Source organism: Onychostoma macrolepis, chromosome 06, assembly GCF_012432095.1.
Source record: "Onychostoma macrolepis isolate SWU-2019 chromosome 06, ASM1243209v1, whole genome shotgun sequence".
Taxonomy (NCBI): domain Eukaryota; kingdom Metazoa; phylum Chordata; class Actinopteri; order Cypriniformes; family Cyprinidae; genus Onychostoma; species Onychostoma macrolepis.
In genome coordinates, this window is record NC_081160.1 from 474,851 (window position 1) to 498,793 (window position 23,943).

Consider the following 23,943-nt stretch of genomic DNA (forward strand, 5'->3'; position numbering starts at 1 on the left):
TGTCTTGTGTGTTTTACTGTTTTGTTGATTTCAGGTAACACTATTGTAGGCGACCTAGAAAACAAGTCCATGTATTCAAACGTGAAGGTAGCTTAAAATAATAACCTTTTTTCCTTTTATTCATTTATTTATTTTAGCTCATAATGTTTGATCTTACAGTATAAAATGATTGTAATTGTAATTACTGAAAGTTACCATAAAGCGGTGCTAGTTTTACTAGCTGCTATTAGAAAATATATTCGATAACTTAATCTAGTTTTATAAATATTTAGCGAATAACGTCACCCACTGCCACAAAAAAATTAAAAAAGACAGTTTGTCATGTTTTTCGTGTCTCTGATGGACATTTTAAGGAAGAAAACCGCGGGGGTTTTTAGAGAAGCTCTTCTGAGAGAAGTAGACGTGGTTTCTACAGAAGCGAGAAACAGACCGCAAGGATTTTACCATTTTACTCTCTTCAAACGAAAATAGAGGCACAGAATGAAAAAGGAAACCCTTTATCTGTAAAAGCTCGAGTAAATCAGTGATCTGAATTTCGCTTGTGGTGAGATGGAGACAGCAGGTCAGTGCATTCGTTTATAAGGCTCTTCAGCGCTCGGGTAAAAGGTCAAGATAGATGGTTTATCAGAAGAAATGTGGAAGATTTACTGAAGAAGCCTCAGACTGCTGAAGGGACTGATGATGGTGTTTGATTAGAGGATGGAAAAACAGCAGAGGACAGAGAGAAGGATGTGACAGCGGAGGTGTGAGTGATGGAGGATGTAACAGCTCTTCTTTCTCGTAAAAACACATGTGTGTGTGTGTGTGTGGTTTAGATTTTTTGTGATTCTGAGAAAGAAAGATGATAACAGCTCTCTTTGAAAAATTATTAGAACATCAGTTACTTGACTATTTATATTAATTCTTTATATGATCACCAATAGTTGATGCTTTCGCTGATATTTGTTGTAGTTGTGTGTGTGTGTGTGTGTACCTGGTATTCATCACGTTTTGGGGACCAAATGTCTCCACAAGGATAGTAATGCTAGTATATTTTGACCATGTGGGGACATTTTTTAGGTCCCTATGAGGAAAAAAAACTTATAAATCGTACAGAATGAGTTTTTTTGAGAAAGTAAAAATGCAGAAAGTTTCCTGTAAGGAGTAGGTTTAGGTGTAAGGTTTAGGTGTAAGGTTGGTGTAAGGTTGGTGTAAGTTTAGGTGTAAGGTTTAGGTGTAAGGTTGGTGTAAGGTTGGTGTAGGTTTAGGTGTAAGGTTGGTGTAGGTTTAGGTGTAAGGTTGGTGTAAGGTTGGTGTAGGTTTAGGTGTAAGGTTGGTGTAGGTTTAGGTGTAAGGTTGGTGTAGGTTTAGGTGTAAGGTTGGTGTAGGTTTAGGTGTAAGGTTGGTGTAAGGTTGGTGTAGGTTTAGGTGTAAGGTTGGTGTAGGTTTAGGTGTAAGGTTGGTGTAAGTTTAGGTGTAAGGTTTAGGTGTAAGGTTGGTGTAAGGTTGGTGTAGGTTTAGGTGTAGGGCGATAGAAAATGCTATTTGTATTTTGTGATTGTAAGAAACAAGATAACAGCTCTCTTAAACAATTATTAAAACATCAGTTGCTTTACTATTTTTTTTCTTTATATAGTTAATGATCACCGATGTTGTTGTTGTTGAGTGTGTGTGTGTGTGTGTGTGTGTGTTAGAGCTGTGGTAAAACCACAAATGTGTTTTCCCGACCTCGATCTCTAGATCACCAGTATCTCTCCTGTTTTACTCTCGGCCTGCTCAGCTTTATCTGAAACGCTCTCACTTGTGGTTGATGGAGAGGTTATTTGGGGTTTGACTTCTTCTCAGAAGGTGAACTGGTTTTGGCTAATGGGAATGTGACATTTGGTTCGTCAGCGGTCGTCATGAATATTTTTTGAGTTAGAAATAGAAACACTTTTACTGGCAGCGTTTGGATCAGCCGGACCTGATCAGTAAACCAGACTAAACTAGACTAAACCAGTCAACTCCAGTATTTCTGCATAAATCATATTGGAGTCAGGTGTTTGTAGTTTTGTGAGGCGGGTTTGATGCGGATCACTGTTCGTTTAGCGCATTGAATGACTGAATTGAATTTGAATGCAATGCTGTAGACTTGAGCTGAAAGGCAATTGTGAAAAGCTGTGAAAGTTTCTCTGGTTTCAGTTTCGCCTGAATCTGTGACTTCGGGTCTCAATTGAAAGGTTGAAATAGGCCAAAAATAGCCGAACGAAACTGCATCTAAATGAGAGAAACCTACTTTCATATGTTCAATGTTAAAATAACGTCACCACCATGTTGTTTATTGGCAGGTGTGTGTTATAAATGGGCTTTTCTAAACTATGGGCTCAGTTTCTGCACTAACAATCTTCAACAGAATCACTGGAGAATTCTGAATTAATTCTGAACATTTTCATTTGTGTGATTTCTGCTGCATCTCACATAACGTCTGACTTCATTTGCTGATGCAAGTCAATTTAATAATCAGCGTTTTATGTGTCCAAAATGCAAACACTATCATATTCTTGTATAGCATTTCGCAAAAAAGTACAGCTTGATTCAAATAACACTAAATGGAAAAATGAATAAAAATGTTCTATTTAAGTGATATTTACCTTGATTTCACTCAAATCATCTCAAGCTATTCACTAATGTTGTCTTCAGGCTAAAAGAAGTACACCAACTTTTGAAAAACTCGATTAGTGATTAATGGCTTTGATGTGATATATTTAAATAATTCCTATTGGTTTTAAAATCTGATCTGGCAAATAAACAAACAAATAAATACAGAAAATGTATTGCTAATTGTATGCCAGGACATCATCCAGTAATTTCCCTAAAACGCAATGCAATGAAGTTCAAAATACACTCTTAAAATTAAAGTTGCTTAAATGCTTCTTCACAGCGATGCCATAGAAGAACCATTTTTGGTTTCCATTCAGTCAAAGGTTCTTTAAAGAACCATCTCTTTCTTACCTTTTTATAATCTGAAGAACCTTCTTTTGACACAAAGAAACAGAAACAAGGTTCTTTAGATGTTAAAGGTTCTTTATGGAACCGTTTAGACAGAAACAGTTCTTCTGTGGCATCGTGAAGCACCTTTATTCTTAAGAGTGAACAGGTAAAACACTTTTATGCAGTTAATTAATGCAGTACAATGTGCCCTATTTTTATGATTTTTTTTTTTACAATGCAGGCCAGGCTAAATCAGAAACAGTGTGTTTTAGCTGCTTTCTATTCTCTCAGTCTAAATGCTGTTGAGCTCCAATTAGTTCATCTTTTGACTCATGATGATCAAATTCTCAAAAAAAAAAAAAATGTTGTAGTTTGGTTGCATTATTCCTAGTATTACAAAGCAGAAATCACACCTGGCTGATGTGCAATTTGAAGATTAAAATGTGATGAAACAACTTAAGAAGTGTTGCAGAAGTGAGACTTTTAAAAATGTGGACTGTGCTGATGAACTTGTAGGATTCAGTTACATCATACATCACTAACAAATAATGAAATAAATGTAAGATCATTCTGTGCTGTATCTATAACTGACATTGCTGTTATATATTCACTGCTGGATGTTGGTATGAAATAGACATCATCTAGTTCATCTCTCTGTTTCACACACCGTTCTTCATGGTATCCACCCAGTGTGGTTTTCAGTTTTACCTTTTAAGGCAGTCTTTACTGGTTGAGGACTAGTAATGGTCAGAATGGAAAAATATAAGAAACCGGCATCAGACGATTTCTTATTTTATCTTCTGGATTATATCACCCACATCCTGAAGCAAACTATACGATGCCATCCAGCCACATCACCTTTATTTCTGTAGCGCTTTTCACAACGCAGAGTGTGTCATAGCAGCTCACAGTGACAAACAGGAAAATAACACAACCAATTATAGAAACAGACTATGGAAACAGATGGTGCTGTTAACGTGGCCATAACCAGGGTTTGAAAATGAGGTCTGGGCTGTTAGGAATCATGCTTTAATAACATCTACTACAAATGCAACTCATTATACATATGTGACCCTGGACCACAAAACCAGTCATAAGGGTAAATTTTTTTTTATGAAATTGAGATTTATACACCATCTGGAAGCTGAATAAATAATGTTTCCATTGATGTATGGTTTGTTAGGATCGGACAATATTTGTCTGAGATACAACTATTTGGAAATCTTGAATCTGAGGGTGCAAAAAAATCAAAATATTGAGAAAATCACCTTTAAAGTTGTTCAAATGAAGTTCTTAGCAATGCATATTACTAATCAAGAATGAAGTTTTGATATATTTACGGGAGGAAATTTACAAAATATCCTCATGGAACATGATCTTTACTTAATATCCTAATGATTTTTGGCATAAAAGAAAAATAATTTTAACCCATACAATGTATTGTTGGCTATTGCTACAAATATACCCCAGCGACTTAAGACTGGTTTTGTGCTCCAGGGACACAAATAAACTTTAAAAGCGACAGACATGTAGATGTTTGTAAAAGAGGGGTGTGCATTGTTAAATTAGACTTTATTTGTTGCATTAAAATGTTTTAATACTTTAGTTGAGGGGTGGATAATTTTATTATTCTTGATTCTTCATGCAACAATACTAATTAATGTAATAGTTTTCATTAGTTGTCACAGTGCACACAGCGGGGAGGAACACGGAGACGAGGATATCTTCAAAATAAATAATAAACTTTAATAAATAATAGTCTTTAATAAACTCAGGCAGGGCAAGACAAGGCAGGGCTGAGACACACAGGAACACAAGGAACGTAACGAGTAGACCAGACAAAAACTAACTGAACAGACAGGAACTTAAATACAAGGAATAATTAATCACACACAGCTGAACGGAATCATAATCAAACTAAACAAGGACAGGAAAGTGACCAAATAAGGAAACAGACTCAGGGATACGGGACTGACACTAGTAAGCATTATAGCTATTTTTAAATTTATTTGGCAACTTTTGAAAAGTGAATAAAATGATAAAAAGGCATACATTTCCCTTCTAAATGACACAGAAATCAGTTTGTAGTGAGAAGTGCCTAGCAGTATAGAGATGTGCATCATGTGAATCAAGCTGCTAGCTGCAATAGTTCAATAATATTTCTTGATTTATGATACACATTGTTATTAATTTGTTCTTATTATTGTTGATCATTTACGTGCACTGTAAGAAAAGCAGAAAAGATACGGATCATTTTCTGGCAGGACTTTATATTTTAAGTTTACAGATATTTCCAGTACACCTAAAACACAAAATACAGTGCGTAATTTGGTAAAACACCTGTGAAAAATTAATATGGAAAATTCCTTCATCTTTACACAGTATTGTGGACTTTTCTTAAACTGTAGCATACTAACTACCATTACACTGCTTAAAATGATAATTGTTTGGAATGTGTAGTTTTAGTTTATAAGAAAATACATAAAAAGTAATTGTTCAAAAATGTGCAACTGTTAAATAATTCAGTGTAGTATTTAAATATGATAATATCTGATCATAGAATTCAGTCATTCAACGATCTAGGCAAACACTGAATTATACATGCTGACACTCGTAGCAGGAGTTTTAAACGATGAATTACTTATTCAGAGAGCTTCACATTTAATTTACAGAGGTCCAGATCTCACAGCTGGCTTCGGTTAAAGCAGCTCTAGAAGACAGCAATGTTAATATTCAGATCAAGTCAGTTCAGTGTTGGTTCAGTTCAAATCAAGTTAATTGAATTCTGATGCTATAAGCAGTTCTACTCAATATTCAGCTTAGTTCAGTGTTGGATGAGTTTGATGACCGTGTCGAAGTTACACGTATGATTCAGCTGTGATCAGCTCTGCAGAAGATCATAGTTCATGTGTTTCTTCTCATATCGACAGATTTTCTTGAAGTGTAATGTTGTGTTCTGTGACTGATGATGAATCATGTCATAACTGATGCAAAGTTTCTACTAAAATGGATTTTCTAAGAACAGCGATGACTTTGAAGAGGAAATGTGTCAGAAAGTCTGAGATCACATGTGTTTGTGAAGTCTGACCGGGTGATAAATATGTGTCAAATGTTCCCTATGAGCACTAGAGAGTGAACGGACACATTAGACTCATTCTCTGGAAGAAGAGCGGTTATCAAGGTAAGCGTAAAACACATTAAGGGTTATAGAAGAGTAGTGTTGTAATGTTGCTGAAGCTGATGGGATCAGAAGAGCAGGTGTTTGTGAAGAGCAGGTATTAGATCAGTGTTTAGGGCCGTAATGCACGAGTTCAGCAGCTGTTTGTGTGATGCTCTCTTTATACATTATTCTCCATCTAAACGTCAGTATAGCAGCATATAAACGTGAGAAGAGGCCGTCTGCGTTTATTCCTGTAATGCTGAACTGTTGTCGGCTTCACAGTTTAAACAGAGGAAACAAATGAGTTTTTCTGAATAATGGATTATCTGCTTATCTGGAAATCACATCAACTGATATCAGCTTTAACTGACACGGACTAATCATTCAGCTACTGATGGAGTTTTGTTTTTCTGAAAGAGTGAAATGAGAACACCTGCTTCTGCTGCTCAGTCTCACACTGACGTGAGAAAAAAAACAGGTGCAGCCCCTCAGATGTGCGGTAAACCTTCAGCGATGAGAACATTCAGAAGATAGACAGAAGGAGAGAGAACGATAGAAGGATAGATAGATAGATATATAGATAGATAGATAGATAGATAGATAGATAGATAGATAGATAGATAGATAGATAGAGGATAGATAGATAGATAGAGGGATAGAACGATAGATAGATAGATAGATAGATAGATAGATAGATAGATAGATAGATAGATAGATAGAGGATAGATAGATAGATAGATAGATAGATAGATAGAGATAGATAGATAGATAGATAGATAGATAGATAGATAGATAGATAGATAGATAGATAGATAGATAGAGCGATAGATAGAATGATAGATAGATAGATAGATAGATAGATAGATAGATAGATAGATAGATAGATAGATAGATAGATAGATAGATAGATATTTACTACAGCGTAAAGGGGTTTCAGGAGCATAACCACAAACTGTGGTCAGTTCTCTCATTTACAGCTTCTCGGAAATGTGAGGCCCTGAAAACACAAACACACACACACACACACACACACACACAAACACACATCTACATCCAAACATGTACACACACACTCAAAAACCACACACACACACACACGCACACAAACATACTGAAACACACACACACACATGAGTGTGAGTCCCCATGAGTCTGTGTGTATTCAGGTTTAAGTCCCCACCTGAATAGAAAAACAGGTACACACACACACACACACACACATTTACACAGACAGACACACGCGCACACGCGCACACACACACACACACACACACACACACACCTGTTTCCAGCAGTTGGCCTATAAACGTGTGTATTTGGGTGCGATGGACAGGAGTGTGAGTGAGGGAGAAAGGCTGTCTCCTCCTACATGCTTCTCGTTTCCTGCCTGAGCTTTAGTGTAAATGTCACCACAACAGCCCAGCGCTGGTTTAATCCATGACCTGTTTCACTACCTGTGTGTGTGTGTGTGTGTGTGACAGGAAGGGCTGCGTTCGTGGAGAATCGCTGTGCTCTTTTTACCCTGCAGTGTGTGATCGCGCTCACAGACGGGAACATGAGCGAGTGACATCGCGACGCTCCGCGCTGGGACGTCTCTGCTCCACACGTATGTAACACGCTTTTATTCATTCAGAGTCTCTACACATCTGTCAGCGTGAAGCTTCTGCTTGAACACTTGAGTTTCTAGACAAAAATCAAGATTGTATCTGCTCTCTATAGAAAACTCTTCTTTAGTGGAGAGGATGGTTTGAAATGAATGAACATCTGATAGTGTAGTGAAGAAGCATCACCATCATCGCACACATTTCCCTTCAGTGGTGTTTAAAGCTCAAATATTATATGATAAAATATTCCCAGACCACTTCCAGGTTTTGAACGTCTTTCTGAAATATGAGTGTGTTGATTGAAGTGCTGATACTTTCCTTCTGTTCTCTATTTTATTCATTATTAATTACAGTTTATTCAAGCTGGAAGAAAAGAAAATGAAAAACTTTGAAAATATTTCAGAGTAGGCTACACATTGTTAATTATAACGTGTCCAGTCGAGTCCGTCACGCTCCTCCATGCGTTCGTTCGGTCATGTGGTTGACGGCATTTATCGTCACGGTGTTGTCATGCTCTGAACACACTTTAGAAGCTCTGCGTCTTATATCTCAGTCTGTGGGTGATGATCTGTGTATTTGCTCTTTCTCTCTGTGGCTTTGGGTTTTTCCACCTGACGAGTGTGTGAGCGTTTGTGGGAGGAAAATGAATGCTGAAGCTTTATTTGTCATTTTTCTGTGCGTTTGCAGAGAAGATGAGCAACAATTACACATGTGATGAATGAAAGTCTCTCTGTCTCCCAACAGATTTCCAGATGCATGCTGGGAGCAAAACGCCATCATGCAGATTCTGGCTTTGATGATGGTGATGATGATGATGATGATGACATTATCATATTCAGCTCTTGCAGATCAAAGTAAGAACTCCTGATGGGCTTTGTGTTTGTGTTGTGATCAGTCTGTGTGTGTTTACCAAGTTTGTCTATATGTCTTGTAAGCAGTTAAATCTGAAAGAAACCCCCCCCCCAGCTATACAGCCGTACAGGGTAAAAAGCAACGGTCCTAGTACTGAGCCTTGCGGTACTCCATACTGAACTTGTGATCAATAAGACACCTCTTCATTTACCGCTACTAATTAATAACAGTAAGTTAGGTATGATTTGTTAAGATTGATTTATTTTAATAGATTGGTGGGTATAGGGTATAACACACGTTGTGAAAACACACACACTTACAGTAAATATGTTTTTCACTTAAAAATAAATGCATTTCAATTGGCATTGATGGTTCCATGAAACACCTTTAACATCCAAAAGCCTTTGCATAGCATAAAAGGTTCTTTAAAATATAAAAAAATGTTCTTTGGATTAATAAAATACAGATGGTTCTTTTATGAACTGTTTACTGTATGGTTCTATGGGGAACTAAAAATGGTTGTTCTGTGGTGTCACTGTGAAAACACCCTTTTGCAACCTTTATTGTTAGGTTGAATTGCTCAGATGTTGCTCTTCCTCCAGGTTTAACGTGTCATAATGATTTCTACAACACCTTCACATGTGTTTGGGACACCTCAAAACTGGACGTGATCCCTCCGGTCCAACCCGAGACCATGTGCTGGATTCATGTAACGGTTGAGAAGATGTAAGGAAAAATGTGACTTCATGACGTATTTAGCTTGTGATTAAACAATCAGCCTTGATATTGTACAGGATCCAGAACTTATGAATGTTTTCAGTTGATTCTTTAGTGTCTAATAAGTTTTATTCCTTTCCCTTAATTCTACTGATTGATTTGTTGGTTAGTTTGTGAGGTAAAAGTAGAAAAATAAAATCGAATGGGTATCTCCTTCATTTTTATATGTGAATGTGACATAAATTCTTGTTTCATTGATTTCAGACGTACTTACTATAGTAAGGCTCGGATGTTTGCAGACCCGGCACAGCCTCACATACGCTCTGCCACCGTGGTTTTTGATAACAAGGTGACTGACGGCGCATGTTTCGTACGACGTGTTAAACTGCAGATTTGATGTCTTATTGATCATCCAGCATTGAGTAGGAAACCAAACAAATGTGGCACGTCATACAAATGCATTATTTCTTTCTCTTCTGCTGCAGCGAGGTATAATAATATCAAAAATCAAATTACATGAAGAAGTCCAGTGTGAGAACTACACAAATCCTGTGGCTGAAATAGCACAACATACGTCAGAAGTCAGCGGTGAGTCAAATATAATAACTCACACAGTCTGGAAGAGACGCTAGAAAGCGTGTGATTGGAGAAGCGTTTTGTGTCAATCACTAATATTGTGAAGCAGGAGTTCATTAGCTAACGAGAGACACTTTGTCACGGTTTCTGTTCCTGGCTCCAATCTGACCTATTGATCAGCACTGATAACTGTTTGCTTGAGTGATTATGATGTGTTTGTGTGTGCAGCAGTGACAGTGGCTCCTCCTCAGAAAGTGGAAGTTCATGGAATCAATGTTTCTTGGAGTTTTGTTTCTTCAAGACCTTTTTTAAAGCCTGAGTTTGGGGTCCAGTTCAGATCTGCTGCTCAGAGCTGGAAGGTGAGCACATCAACCTCTCTCATGTCAACCTCTTTTTTTTCCATGACAAAAAAGTTTTTGACAATTGCTTATACGTGATTTCTGAAACTGTGGCTTCTTTTCTCTAAACTCTACAACATCACACATCTCTTGCACCTTTTAACTCACACCACCAACAAATGATTTCACACCAGTTACACACAGATGTCAAACATGACTAACTTGTGCATGTTCAGTGTGCTCATAAATACTGTATGCAGCATATTCAGCAATAAATATAAACCGTTGTGAAGGAAAGAGCTGTAATGTATGTGATCAGTAAATGAATGTGGTGTTTCGAATGGCAGTGTTTTCCAAAACTCATGAGCTGTCAGTGATGAGTGTCTAATGTGGAGAAAAGTGTTCAGTGTTTTGCGAAAATGTTGTTTTACAGTTACAAACTGATAATGTGCTTGCAGTTTTGCAGACTTGGTTTGAGGATGAGTTACTAGCAGTGTGAATTACTCGAGTACTTTTAGTGTGTAAGCGACTGTGAAACAAACTGTAATGGTTAAAGTCAGAGGATGTTTAGATGATGTGCATCTGAACGCAGAACCGTCTCACTGTGACTCTATCAGCGTTCATCACAGCAGAAATACTTCATTCTGTCAATGTCTCTGTAGGATGTGGAAAATGTTATCGTAAATACTAAAGAAACTCAGCTGGAGCTGCCAGAGGACCATTTGGTCTTAAATCAGCAGTACGTGATCAGGGTGAGAGGCAAGTATGAAGAGAGTAAACTGCCCAATGCCCTGTGGAGCGACTGGAGTGAAGAGTACAGCTGGACGTCTGCTGTGGGTCAGACGCCTCCCACGTCAGGTAACACACACACACACACACACACACACACACACACACACACACACACACATTCATGTGCTGCCATATTCTAACGCTCTCATCTGCCTCTTCAGAGATCCTCCAGCTGGAAACAACTGTGACAGGAATCACGCTCACAGGAATCACTCTGACCACCATATTAATCTTCACCATTCTCATCAAGTGCAAGAGAATCAAAAGGTGAGTGTGACGCTGCTGATGCCTGATGCACCTGGGAGGAGTCTTCAGTGAGTTCATAACACAAACAACGACTATAACCATAACGATAACTATAATGCTGCTGCTAATAATAACAACAATAAATATAATGACAACGATAACAATAAATACAATAATTATTATATGTTAACTATAATGATAAATATAATGCCAACGATAATAATAATAATGATTTACAAACTATGACAATAATTATAATGATAACAATAACTATAATGGTAACTATAACAATAATGATAACAGTAACTATAATTTTAATGATAATGATAGCTATAATGACAACAATAATTTTAACGATAACTATAATAATTTAACTATAACTTAACTATAACTGTTAAATATAATGACAATGATAACAATAACTGTAATACTAATAATAACGATTTACAAACTATGACAATAATTATAATGATAACAATAACTATAACTATAATGATAATGATAATGCTAACAGTAACTAAAATAATGATAACTATAATGACAATAACAATAATTTTAACGATACCTATAATGATAACAATAACAATAATTATAATGATAATGATAACTATAAAATGACAATAACAATAATGACAGCTATAATGATACCTATAACAATATCTATAAGGAGTAACAATAACTATAATGAAATAATAACTATAATGTTAATTATAATGATAATGATAACTAACAATAAAGATAACTGTAATGATAATGACCTAAAACGGTAATGGTAATGATAACAATAACGATAACTGTAACAATAATGATAATTATAACGATGACTATAGCGATAGCTATTACTATAACGATACCAGTAATAACAATAATGATAATTATATTAACTTTAATTAAAATAACTTTAATAATAACTACAACTATAATAACTATAACTGACTATAAAACCAACTTTTTTACTAACAATAGCAACAATAACTGTAATAACTAACTATAATACATATATAAAAGAGCTGACTTACAATTATCCCACATGACCTCATAACCAGAAAAGGATTGCAAATAATTTATTTCAGTGAGGACAAAGAAAGTGTCAGGTTATAGGAGAGACCTTGCATCTGTTAGGATCTGTAATAAAGAGTGTTGGGTCACAGGAATGTGACTTCTTCACCTTTCAGGGTCCAGAAGAACGGTTCGACGTATATACCCGACCCCTCCAAATTCTTCGGTGATCTGAACTCGAGCCACGGAGGGAATTTCACGGTGAGTCCCGCGGCTCAGATAATCAGACACACATTGGTTTTCCTTCAGTTCTGTTTGATAACCCACGTTCTGTCCATCAGTCTTGGCTGGGGTCGGTTCTAGCGCACGAGAGCTTCATCAGAGTGGACACCGAGTTCATCAGTCCGGTCGAGGTCCTGAAGCTGCAGGACACCTGCGAATCCCGCAGCTCTCACAGAAACAGCGGCGGCCCGCAGGATGGATGGGACAGCACCGCCAAATCCTCCAACTTCTCTAACTCCACCTACTTCATGTCCCAGAGCTCCAAGGGGCCAAGCGACGCTCTGGAGCCCTGCTCGGCGCACTCCTCCTACGGGCCAGCAGGGGGCGTCGGTGACGTGGCTCACACCGCTGGAGAGAAGGAGGAGCTGGAGTTCTGTCTGGAGAAGCTGAGGCAGGACACACAGAGTCCGGATTCGGGTTTCGCCGGCGGAGCCGAGGACAGCATGGAGGAGACGGAGCTGCCCAGTCCTCTGGGCTTAAACCTGGCTCCGCTCCTGCCCCAGAACCTGCCGGCGCCGCAGCCCAGCAGACACCCACTCATGGGCCTCATGCGACCGAGCTGCCCGATCCCTGCATTAGACCTGGACCTCCTCAACCTGGACCTGCAGAGCTCCTGCGGGCTGATCGAGCCCTCGAGTGGCGACTACATGCCAGTGAAAAACGTGCAGAGTTAAAGGGATAGTTCACCCAAAAATGAAAATTCTGTCATTAATTACTCACCCTCATGCCATTCCAAACCCGTAAGACCATCGTTCATCTTCGGAACACAAATTAAGATATTTTTGATCTTAACTTGTATTCCGAAGCTGAACGAAGGTTTTACGGGTTTGGAACGACATGAGGGTGAGTAATTAATAAATAAATACGACCTTACGTTATGGCAATCATGTTTACACACTGCCTCCGCAACTTTCGTCCATCATCATAAAGAAATTCAGATCAAGTTAAATTTTCTGCGTTTTTCGCATCCGTAGCAAACATTTTGAGAGGTGCGAGCGAACGCCAAAATCCAGAATGGCGTCTGACAGGTCGATCCACTTCGTGACTTTGTCTCGCAGCACAAAGCACTGTAAAGGTCCTTGCACACTGAGTTCACAGATATTGGTGGTCTTCTTTTTAATACGTGGCTCCAGTATCGCTAACAAAGCATCAAACTGAGCCACTGACATCCTGAGGTCAACTTCGCCCAAGATAATCTCCTTAATAAGGAGGGGGAACTTTCCTTTTTTCGCAATGGATTGCATCAGACTCAGTGTGCAAGGTTTCTGTGCATGACGAATTTTTAGAATGACGAATACAAAAAATTTTTCGGACTCAGTGTGCAAGGAGCTTTAGTGTTCCTCAGCGAATATAAAGTTATCAGAGCAAAACGCGCTTCAGGTTACACAGAAATGGACGAGCTCAATCTGTAACTGCAGTGCTTGAGAGAGAGTTTTGCGCATGAACATTAACACTGAAACGCAAGCGTTCGTTCTGTCATCACCTGCTGAGCCTCATGACGGAGATGTTTCTGCCAGAGTGTCTAAAATGCTCTTGAAGGAGTTTCAGTGTTTCGGTTCCACACGCAAATGACTTTAAAAGACTAGGAATATAGCTTCATATGGACAACTGTTATGATCCTGACATGCTGTTTGTTTGTTTCGTTTTGCACTTTTATTGCATGGAAAAGAGCAGCGTGAACATTCTTCTAAACATCTCCGTTTGTGTTCCACAGAAAAAAGAAAGTTAGTTGCACAAACCGCTTGGACTATCTTAAAAGTTTTTTCTTCAAGAATGGTCATGACTTTTTAAAGGTAGATTGGACTCATTTGAATCCGAACCACTTGGTTAACTGCTAATTGGTCAGAATAGTTCTTAAGACACAGTTTTAAGATAGTGGCAATGGCAGGTTTGGAACGACACGGTGCATAAATGATGAGAGAAGTAAAACTTTTGCCTGTTTATTACTCAGCATAAAGTCTTGCTGAGTCTCAGATGTTTACTATGGATTTCTCTGGTTGCTGCATGACTAATGAGTTGACGCGAGCGGATCTGCTTCGGTGTGCTGATGTATGTGCAGGACAATGGGAGAGTCTCTCCTGGTCTCAGGTGGTTTGTGTGACGCAGATGCAGTCCCTCAGAACGAGCGCAGGATCTGCGGATGAAACCAGGTGAAGCACAAAGGACAGTTCCCTGTTTCTTTTCACTAAAATTCTACCGTTCAGTTTACATGGTACGACAAAGGAAATCTAGCTGTTTAGAAAATTAGTAGTTTCAGATGAGACAATTTATAATAGGCTATTCTATGCCCTGAATGTTTTCATAATATATAATTTCTATTTATAAGATGTTTGGCAGCAGGGAAAATAAGGCTAACACGAGACAGAAACACAGAAGCAGAAGTGAAACGTTCTTTTGAGTGGCTCACACTTATTGTCATTTTGTGTGTTTTTGTATGCCATTTCATCTTGTATCTTGGATTTTTGTATGTTAAAATGATGATGTCTGCTATTTTGATGAATGTAAGAGAAGCCAGTAGTTCTCAGCGATCGCAATTTGCTGCTAAATAATATATTAAAGCATATTTGTGCTCTTTTTCTGATTAGCTGATTGACTCCAGATATAGCTGGTTAATACGGGTCAGTTAGATTGAGTAACGCTGTTCTAAAAGCTTGTATTTTTTTTATTTTTATGGTTATTCAACAGCATTGTTTCTCAGTGCCACTGAGGTGAATGAGAATGACAACAGATAGGTTTTTCCTATCTTAGGTGTTATAGACCTATGAGTGTTATAGTATAAAAGTATTGTTGTTTCACTGCGGTGTGTCACACTGTAAAAAAGAAAGAAAGTTGACCTAACTCAAAAAAACAAAGCAACCTATCGCAATCAACTTTTTAAGTGAACTCAACTAGCAACCGACAACTTAAAAACTTTAGTTCATCTAATGAATAAAAGTCAGTCTACCAAGTGTTAAAAGATCTGTCAGAGCAACCAAAGATGTTTTAGCATTTAGCAATGCTAATCTTTTTTTAATAATCCTCTTTCTTTTAGATTTATGTTTATTTTCAAAGCCTTCTACATCATATGGATAGTATTTGCCTCTTAAAACTAAAGGCAAACATGTATTCTAATAGACAAATGTATTAAACAAGTTGCACTGAGATGCACATATACAGTACCTCAGCGCACGATTCTCAATCATGGTGAGGATCAACAAACCCTAAATCAGTATAAATATGAACTCTGATCCACATGACAGCTAACTGTAAGCGACAAAAGCAGCAGCAGCATAAATTAAGCCAGTAAAATTTAAAACAATGCTAATATTTTAATAATAATGAACATAAAATGTTTTCAAGCTGCAATGCATGCTGGGAACTTGTGCAATATTGTTCAATGTAAAATCGTTTGTTCAGATGACTCAATTTGAAAAGTTGGGAGAACATTTGGATATGTTGTGAACAAATACTTGAGTATGGAAGTAAGGTAAACAAAACAACTTCTGCTAGCGACATGTTTAGAGTATTTTTGTTCAGTTCACACAAAAAATTAAACTGACTTCTCATACTAAACATTCTTTGTTCAGGCTACTTTTTTACATTGGTTAGTAGAACTTTTCGAAAGTTGAATTTTTTTACAGTGATAATGGCAAGAAATGTGTTTAATAATAAATCAAATAAAAAAGGGAAATATAAATTGCAACAACCAAAATAAACATGGTGAAAAATTAATCTGGGGGACAGAATCACGGTGATATTGTTGCACTTCAGTGCTGAATGTTGAATACATTTTTGTTTAAAATAGTTTTTAAATGAAAAAGTTGCAGTTCCTGTATGGATTTCTTTCATTGGCAGATAAAACACGTAAGGTGAGCTGCATGTCTGCATGTGTTTCCTTTGCTTATAACTTTACATCATTCCTATTAGACGCCTGCAGGTCTGTTTGAGGTGCTGTGTTCTTGGAGAAACTTCGGCAATTTCTGTCATGATTCACCACAACTTGAATCTTCTCTGTTTGGATGCCCGTGGTTCAAAGGATCCTCAGAAATGCATCAGTGTTTTTCTCAGCTGATTTGATTATATCAAGGACAGTGAACTGGTTGAAGGAAAATTCTTTCCTATAAAATGTCTTCTCACAGGGTTAATTGGGGACTATAAATGAATGATTTCATAAGTATTGAGTTTTAAATAAAACTGCAGTCAAATACGTTTCATGGAACTGTTTTATCCAAATGGTTAGATCAATGTCCTATCCATACTAAGTTTAGGAACGTGCTGATTTGTAGTAGCCTAATGGAAATACACCAATAATAATAATAGTTGATTAATCATAAGTGTAAAATAGCAATGAACAGCGGATGCATTTTTACTATAAATACAAACAACAAGTGTTTTTCATCAAGGGAATGCTTTTCTTGGTCTGTCCCCCAGTCCAGTCCTTGCTGTATTAGAAAATGTAGAACGTGTATTAAAATGCATGAACTTAAGTGGCAAAATGTAACACTTGAACACATAATTTTACTTACACGCAAATCAGAGCGGAAAGGGCCGCATGTTGATCGTGTCCAGGAGGAGCGTCAGCCGCGCACAGGTGGGACCCGACGGAGTGACGTCACGAGCGTCGCGCAGGTGAGCGCGCGTTGCTAGGTGTTGACTTGTAGAGAGACCCGTTATTCGTATTCTCACACAATCTCAGCAATGCAAAGCGAGGCTGTCCACGGACTGTCCTCAGACCAGCAGAGCCGGTTATTGATCCGCAGCGGACTTTGGACGGACAAACACTGCGACTCACCGAGCGATTCCCTCAGAACATGTGAGCCACCTGGATCCTGCTAAGAACCTGCAGAACCGGGACCGAGAGCCGAGGATGAGCGCCAGATAACGGTTCGGTTCGGTTCGTGATGGAGCTCGGGAACGGATTCGGATCGGATCCGAATCGAGACAGCGACACCGACACTGTGAGAGAGCGCTGTGTTTGATTAAAGAATAAAGCGATCATTGCACAACAACAACTGCGAGATATTACCGTGAAAGATGTTCGCTCAGGGCTTCTGTTGTGCGTTTATCCACAGATTCCTCGCGTCGATCCGGATCAGACACAGAAAAAGAGAAGGAGCTGCCAGAAATGTCTGATTGGTCTCATCTTCACCATCATCATCCTCGTCTTGGCAGGATCTTCATCTCTTCTCTGGTACTTTCTGGGTGAGGAAAGATTCATACATGAGTTCGTGATTTAGTGTCAAACTAAAACTTACACACTCTTCAAACATAAATAAATAATAAATACATTTTTAAAAACTACATCTTTCTCCACAAAAATCTGTGTAATAGCAAAATTAGCACGTTTCTTTTAATCTCTTGTCATTTTTTATTTTTGGGTTTGTTAAGTTAAATATATATATATTTCTTGTCCTCTTTATCGCTCAGAATACCTAATAACCTAGTGACTGTTCTTAGGTTTTAAGGCTTATTCAATATCAGCTAATTTGGTGTACCAAACAATCATTAAGCAAAGAAGAATTAAATATCTACATATAGGCAGAGTGTGAAGCGACTTGCAGGGTAAGGCTAAAAAGTATAAACTACACACATCATAAACCCATCTGGTTAGACAAGTACAGGAAATATTTTAATGTGACTAAATTTGTATTTAAAGCAATCACAACTTAATAAAAAAACATTCTAAGTTATAAATTCTAATGCTTTAATTTCAACAGTTATTGAAACAGTGAGTAAATTATGGAGAAAGCGAGCAAAGAAGATTCACATTAAAGAATATTATCACTGACTTCAGCATAGCTAGTTTAAGCATTCAAAATTACTGTTATAATCAATGAAGCTGTCCATACACTACTTGCCTAATTCATACATCTGCACTTTGTTGCTTATGATGAGATAATTCAGAATTCATTCAGCATACGCTCGCACTGAACAAAAGTCAGAGGTTTCAGCGATGACTCATCTCAACGCCTCTGATTTACTTGAGTACTGTACTTAAGTACACTTTTTGAGTATCTGTACTTCACTTGAGTATTATTTTTTTCTGGAAATTTATGACTTTAAAGGGATAGTTCACCCAAAAACGAAAATTCTGTCATTAATTACGCACCCTCATGTCGTTCCAAACCCGCAAGACCGTCGTTCATCTTCGGAACACAAATTAAGATATTTTTTATGAAATATGAGAGCTCTCTGAGCCTGCACAGACAGCAAGGGTCCTTACACGTTCAAGGCTCAGAAACATAGCAAGGACATCGTTAAAATAATCCACGTGACATCAGTGGTTCAACCGTTATTTTACGAAGCTACGAGAATACTTTTTGTGCGCAAAAGGAAAAAAAACTATTTTATTCAAATTTGTCTCCTCTGTGTCACCCTAGCGCCATTTTGAAGAATATCCACTGGACGGAAACTGCGTACGGTCTTCTGTGTTAGCCGCATACTGGATGCACTGTTTTAGTTCAAATCAAAGCGTAAATATACGTAGAAGACGTATCCGCGTGATGCATTGCAATTAACGGTGCTTGCATTTTAATGCCTTGTATTTCCTGGGCTTGGATTTTTAGGTCCTGAAATTTAACATAGTTGTTTATTTAAGCTATAATTCTATATATTTCACACACATTTTCATAATTAAAAATTCAATAATTCATATTCACCTTCCAGAATTCACTTCCAAAATATTCAATCTGTTTAAAAATACGATGTATAATATTCAACAGGCAAATTTTGGTCATTTTATTTCACTTTCCAAATTCGCTGCCACAAATTCAGTGGTTAGAATTCGGCAGAAAATTCAGCGTTGCACATCCGGGAACCGCAGGAATAGCAGTAGAGCACCGATGCATGATCTCCCGCTGCTGTCAGCCGCTCACCAGCAGGTGGCCATATGTGGATCAAGTCATTCATTTACAAAAACTGATTTGCAGAAATGGAGCAAGCGCTAAGTAGAAGTTTTGATTATCGGGGCCAGTATAAACGTGGAAACGCTGATTGTGTGTGTTTAATTCAGCATCTTCGCTGTTTCCCGTAGCCTACATGTAAGCAGCTTTCTCTACCCCAAAGGAGATTATAATGCTCTTTTACCCAACACTGAAGTACAGAACTAACATTACATCTGAGGAAGACATATATTGTTTTCGGTTGTTTAGTTTCTGTAACTCTGTATCATGGCTTGTGTGACGCTGTGCTGTAATACTGGGGTTCCCCTCATACGTAACACTCCAGGATTCCCCAACGACGCGTAACACGCCTCAGTGAACTAATACAGTGATATAAGACCTCAGATCTCAGAATACACTTTACTGATGATTATGCGAACTATATCGACAGTTAAGCAGATGTAGAATATGAACGAATGCGCAAGATTTCAAGCTGTTTCCCTCAGAAATCGTTTAAAGAAAACACATTACGCGGCTCAGTAGTGCACTAACACAATAACAGCTATTAGGCTTGTTTGAGATGCGCCTCGCCTGAAATGTAGGCGGCTGCAGTGAGGGGAGGAGTGAAGTAAGCGCAGTCAAGACGGACAGTTCTGCCCTCTCGAAGTGGAACAGATAGACTATACGAGATCACAGGCAGATGTCGCGTTAGTCTCACTCATGTGCTGTGCTGCTAATAAATGTGATATAATTTCAGTTCTGTTGCTTTTATATGAATATAAATATGATGAACAAGACACTCAAAGTGCTTGCTATTTAATCCAGTACGAAAGGCGTATTTATCATGCATTTCTACTTTAATATAAACATGTATTTTAGATTTTTATAGAAATATGACAACAATCACATATCTCACACAGGGATCGCACTGTCATAGTGTTTGGGAATATTCAAGCATAATTTAAATACATGTTATATGTTTAACAACAAAAAAAAAAAATCGGACACTTTTCTAACCGGCATGCATCTCATGGGATCACCGGTGATCGGTTCTGCGCTGATTTTGCTCATCTCAAACAAGCCTATTAAAAGACCAAACTCAGATCTTACTGATGATGCAAACAGATGAAGATATGAACACAAGTTACGGAACGCGCAAAACTGCACGTTAAACATTTCCCATAAAGAAAACACATGGTTTGTTGCCTCAGTGATAATAAATGATTAAATTCAGCGTCTAATTAATAAAATATATTACTGTATATTATGTACATTTAAGCAGATGAGCCCAGAATATGAGCCCGCAACCAACAAGTTTCACCAAACCATTTTTTTTTCTCCCATAGAAAACCAAGCGCGATAGTTTTAGGTTTGATATTCACTGCATATTCGCCTAAGCTGCTTTAGGGACCGTCTGCAAATTTACCTCACAGTACAAAACGAAGTAATAATTTATTAAATTATTTACATTTAATTATTAAATTCCAATAATTTATTCAAATGAATGTTTACAGTAAATGAATAATTTACTCAAACTGACTAAATATATATTGTCAATAACTCGCCTTAGACAATAATTTCCCTAAGTATGTACACTTTAAAAAAAATTACAGTAATTCACCAAAATGGGATTTTTCGTGTTCCAAATGTTGTATGTTCATAGTGACCAGACAAACTTACTACAGTTGAAATTTTGCCAACATCTTCCTCACTGTACATACAGTATATAATTCTTTTTAAGAAATTACTGTAATTCACAAAGTTTTTTTTTTCTTTCTTTTTTTAAATATGCTCCAAAAGTTGTAGTACATTCCTAGTGACTAGACTGACTTACTATAGGTGAAATTTTGCTAATTCCTCCCTGTACATAAAGTACATCAATATTTTATACTACAACCTTTGGAACATGAACAATTCCTTTTGAGGTCTTACAGAATTTTTTGTTTTTGTTTTAAATAATTAATCTATCGGTAAGCCCCTCCCCTCGAACGCAGACTAGCCAATGGCAGTCGAGTATCAGCTGCACAGGGAGCGGAACTCGGACATCTTTAAGTTTCAGTACGATGTCCTGAAACATTGGAGGATCCGAAGCTCGCATCGGTTTTATGGGGATTATGCTTAAAAAATGGAAAAACGATGTGCCTGGGGTACTTGTAACACTGATTCCAGGTATCCTGAGAGGATGGGCAATATAATTTATTTTACAAATTTAGACAAAAACGTTCATTTTCTGGTTGTCATACACTCATTAAGTTACAATTTTCATCTGCTCAAGCAGAACATTAATGTTATCTTGTGCTTTAGCAAGGTATCTCTGGCTAAAACTAGCTAACGTTAAAGTTAGTGAATCCATGCTAATGAACAAACCTAAATAGCGGACTGTTCTCGCGTCTTATACAGTGCAAGTCAAAAACACATAAACGATCCTGCATGTTGTCATCCGCGATCGTGATGACCGACCGTAATATGAGACTTTTCCCGCTTGCATTGTGATCTGTAAACCCTCCTTCGAGTTACCCACCATATTTATTTTTAAATATTTTATAAATCCCTCCATGGAATATTTAATTCCCATTTGGTGGCCTTCTGTGTCCAAAATTGTGCAAAAACATGGTGGGACAAGGTTTTCACACTGTAGCTGTCATTGTAAGAGCTGTCATTTGTTTGTCCGAGGGATCAACAGTAACTAAGGGGGCGGGGCTTACTGATAGGTCAATTGTCAATTGTACATACAGTAAGGGAGATATTGGCATAATGTCACAACGTACTACAACCTGTGGAACATGAAAAACCCTTTTGGTGAATTACTGTAGTTTTTAAAAAAAGATATTTGTGTGCTGTACATACCGTAAGTGAGATATTGGTAAAATCTAACCTGTAGTAAGTCAGTTTTGTATCTAGCAACACACTACAACCGTTGGAACATGAAAAAAACCTTTCCAGGGATCTTTTATATGTAAATAATTGTGTACTGTACATGTATATAAAGGGAGGTATTGGCAAAATCCTCATCTGTAGTAAATCACTATGAGCAATACAAGCTTTACAATTTGACAGTGTGTTATTTTAAATGTTAAAAGTCATTTTAATTTAAATACATTGGACATTTTAACCCAGTTGGTGGAATGATCAGACGGCCCCTTGGGTGTGATAGCGCGTCAGTGCTTTCTCTGGTTTACATTTGAAAGTGAAAGTGACATGTGGCCAAGTATGGTACGGAATTTGTGCTCTGCACTTATCCCATCCACAGTGCACACACACAGCAGTGAACACACACACCGTGAACACACACCCGGAGCAGTGGGCAGCCAATGCTGCGGCGCTCGGGGAGCAGTTGGGGGTTCGGTGCCTTGCTTAAGGGCACCTCAGTCGTGGTATTGAAGGTGGAGAGAGCACTGTACATTCATTCCCCCCACCTACAATCCCTGGTGGACCTGAGACTTTAACCCGCAACCTTTGGGTTACGAGTATGACTTTCTAACCATTAGGACACGACTGCCACTTTGCAGCAACAATACACCTAGGCGGTTTTGAACTCCTTTTTTATGTCGATATAAAGTGGTTGCTTACTGTTAAAACTAATCGTGGTATTGATATCTTTGTAGGACAGTCGACTCTATAGATCAATGGTAAGGGAAAGCAATGAAAATGCAACGCGTTGCGTTCTTCTGACCTCATCTGCTTAACTGTCGATATAGTTCGCATAATCATCAGTAAAGTGTATTGTGAGATCTGAGGTCTTATATCACTGTATTAGTTCACTGAGGCGTGTTACGCGTCGTTGGGGAATCCTGGAGGGTGACGTATGAGGGGAACCCCAGTATTACAGCACAGCGTCACACAAGCCATGATACAAAGTTACAGAAACTAAACAACCGAAAGCAAAATATGTCTTCCTCAGATGTAATGTATCTTCCTCAGATGTAATGACATTATAATCTTCTTTGTGGTAGAGAAAGCTGCTTACATGTAGGCTACGGGAAACAGTGAATATGTCGAATTAAACATACACACAATCAGCATTTCCACATGTTTATATTGGCCCCGATAATCAAAACTTCTACTTAGCGCTTGCTCCATTTCTGCAAATCAGTTTTTGTAAATTAATTACTTGTATGGGATACAATGATGATGATTCCCGTCTAAAGTATTGCAGTCACGGATTAAAAAATAACAAGCGTGAAAACAAAATGTAAAAACACAAGTAAAAATATATTGCACAAGATTTAAAAATGAAAGCAAGTTTTTCAGAATAGCAAACAATGGTCACGGATCGAAAAATAAGCGTAAATCAAAAAATTAATAACACATCTTTAAAAATAATAAGCATGAATCAAAACTTTAAACACATTTAAAATCATATTGCACAAAATTGAAATATTAATGCAAAATTATCTGACTTGCGCACAAAATCATGTTTTCCTTGGTTATATTTCTCAGTTTTTTCTGCTCTCAGACATTTTCTGCTCATATTTTAATTTTTGTATGCTTATGCTGTTTTTCCCTTCGCTCTTGTTTCCACATTCTGCGCTTGCTTTTCTAAATGTTGCGGTTAGAGTTTCATGTAA

The 23,943-nt window shown here is 37.8% G+C and overlaps 2 protein-coding genes and 1 long non-coding RNA gene across 13 annotated transcripts in view; 2 read left to right on the plus strand and 1 right to left on the minus strand.

Moving 5' to 3' along the window:
• On the plus strand, positions 1-15,089 carry LOC131542170 (interleukin-2 receptor subunit beta). 8 transcript variants are annotated; one of them, XM_058778567.1, is made up of 12 exons: positions 813-1,437; positions 1,485-6,130; positions 7,591-7,715; positions 8,458-8,567; positions 9,168-9,291; positions 9,547-9,631; positions 9,768-9,870; positions 10,087-10,217; positions 10,859-11,054; positions 11,150-11,255; positions 12,386-12,494; positions 12,575-15,089. In XM_058778567.1, exons 4-12 carry the CDS (start codon positions 8,492-8,494, stop codon positions 13,187-13,189), a joined length of 1,545 nt encoding a protein of 514 aa, XP_058634550.1. In that variant the 5' UTR covers positions 813-1,437; positions 1,485-6,130; positions 7,591-7,715; positions 8,458-8,491; the 3' UTR covers positions 13,190-15,089. The 8 variants fall into 8 exon arrangements, with proteins under 8 accessions (XP_058634554.1, XP_058634552.1, XP_058634553.1 ...); XM_058778568.1 differs by having other exon boundaries at positions 813-1,147; positions 1,208-6,130; XM_058778571.1 differs by lacking the exons at positions 813-1,437; positions 1,485-6,130 and adding an exon at positions 1-87.
• The window catches only part of LOC131542172 (uncharacterized), a 20,324-nt gene continuing 9,413 nt past the window's right edge, over positions 13,033-23,943 (minus strand). Inside the window, exons 3-5 of one of the 2 annotated variants that reach the window (XR_009271672.1) lie at positions 17,521-17,692; positions 17,021-17,450; positions 13,033-13,158 (exon numbers count right to left, since the gene is read on the minus strand). This is a non-coding gene — a long non-coding RNA (uncharacterized LOC131542172). Of the gene's footprint in view, positions 13,159-15,241; positions 16,937-17,020; positions 17,451-17,520; positions 17,693-23,943 lie in introns of those variants that run through there. The other variant, XR_009271671.1, reaches the window with a different exon arrangement.
• The window catches only part of LOC131542169 (transmembrane protease serine 6), a 45,562-nt gene continuing 38,930 nt past the window's right edge, over positions 17,312-23,943 (plus strand). For all 3 annotated transcript variants that reach the window (XR_009271670.1, XM_058778565.1, XM_058778564.1), the window contains exons 1-2: positions 17,312-17,452; positions 17,567-17,696. Coding sequence is in view for 2 of the 3 variants with exons in the window: in XM_058778565.1 (XP_058634548.1) it covers positions 17,396-17,452; positions 17,567-17,696 (187 nt within the window). In the remaining variant the exon portion in view is untranslated. The remainder of the gene's footprint in view (positions 17,453-17,566; positions 17,697-23,943) is intronic.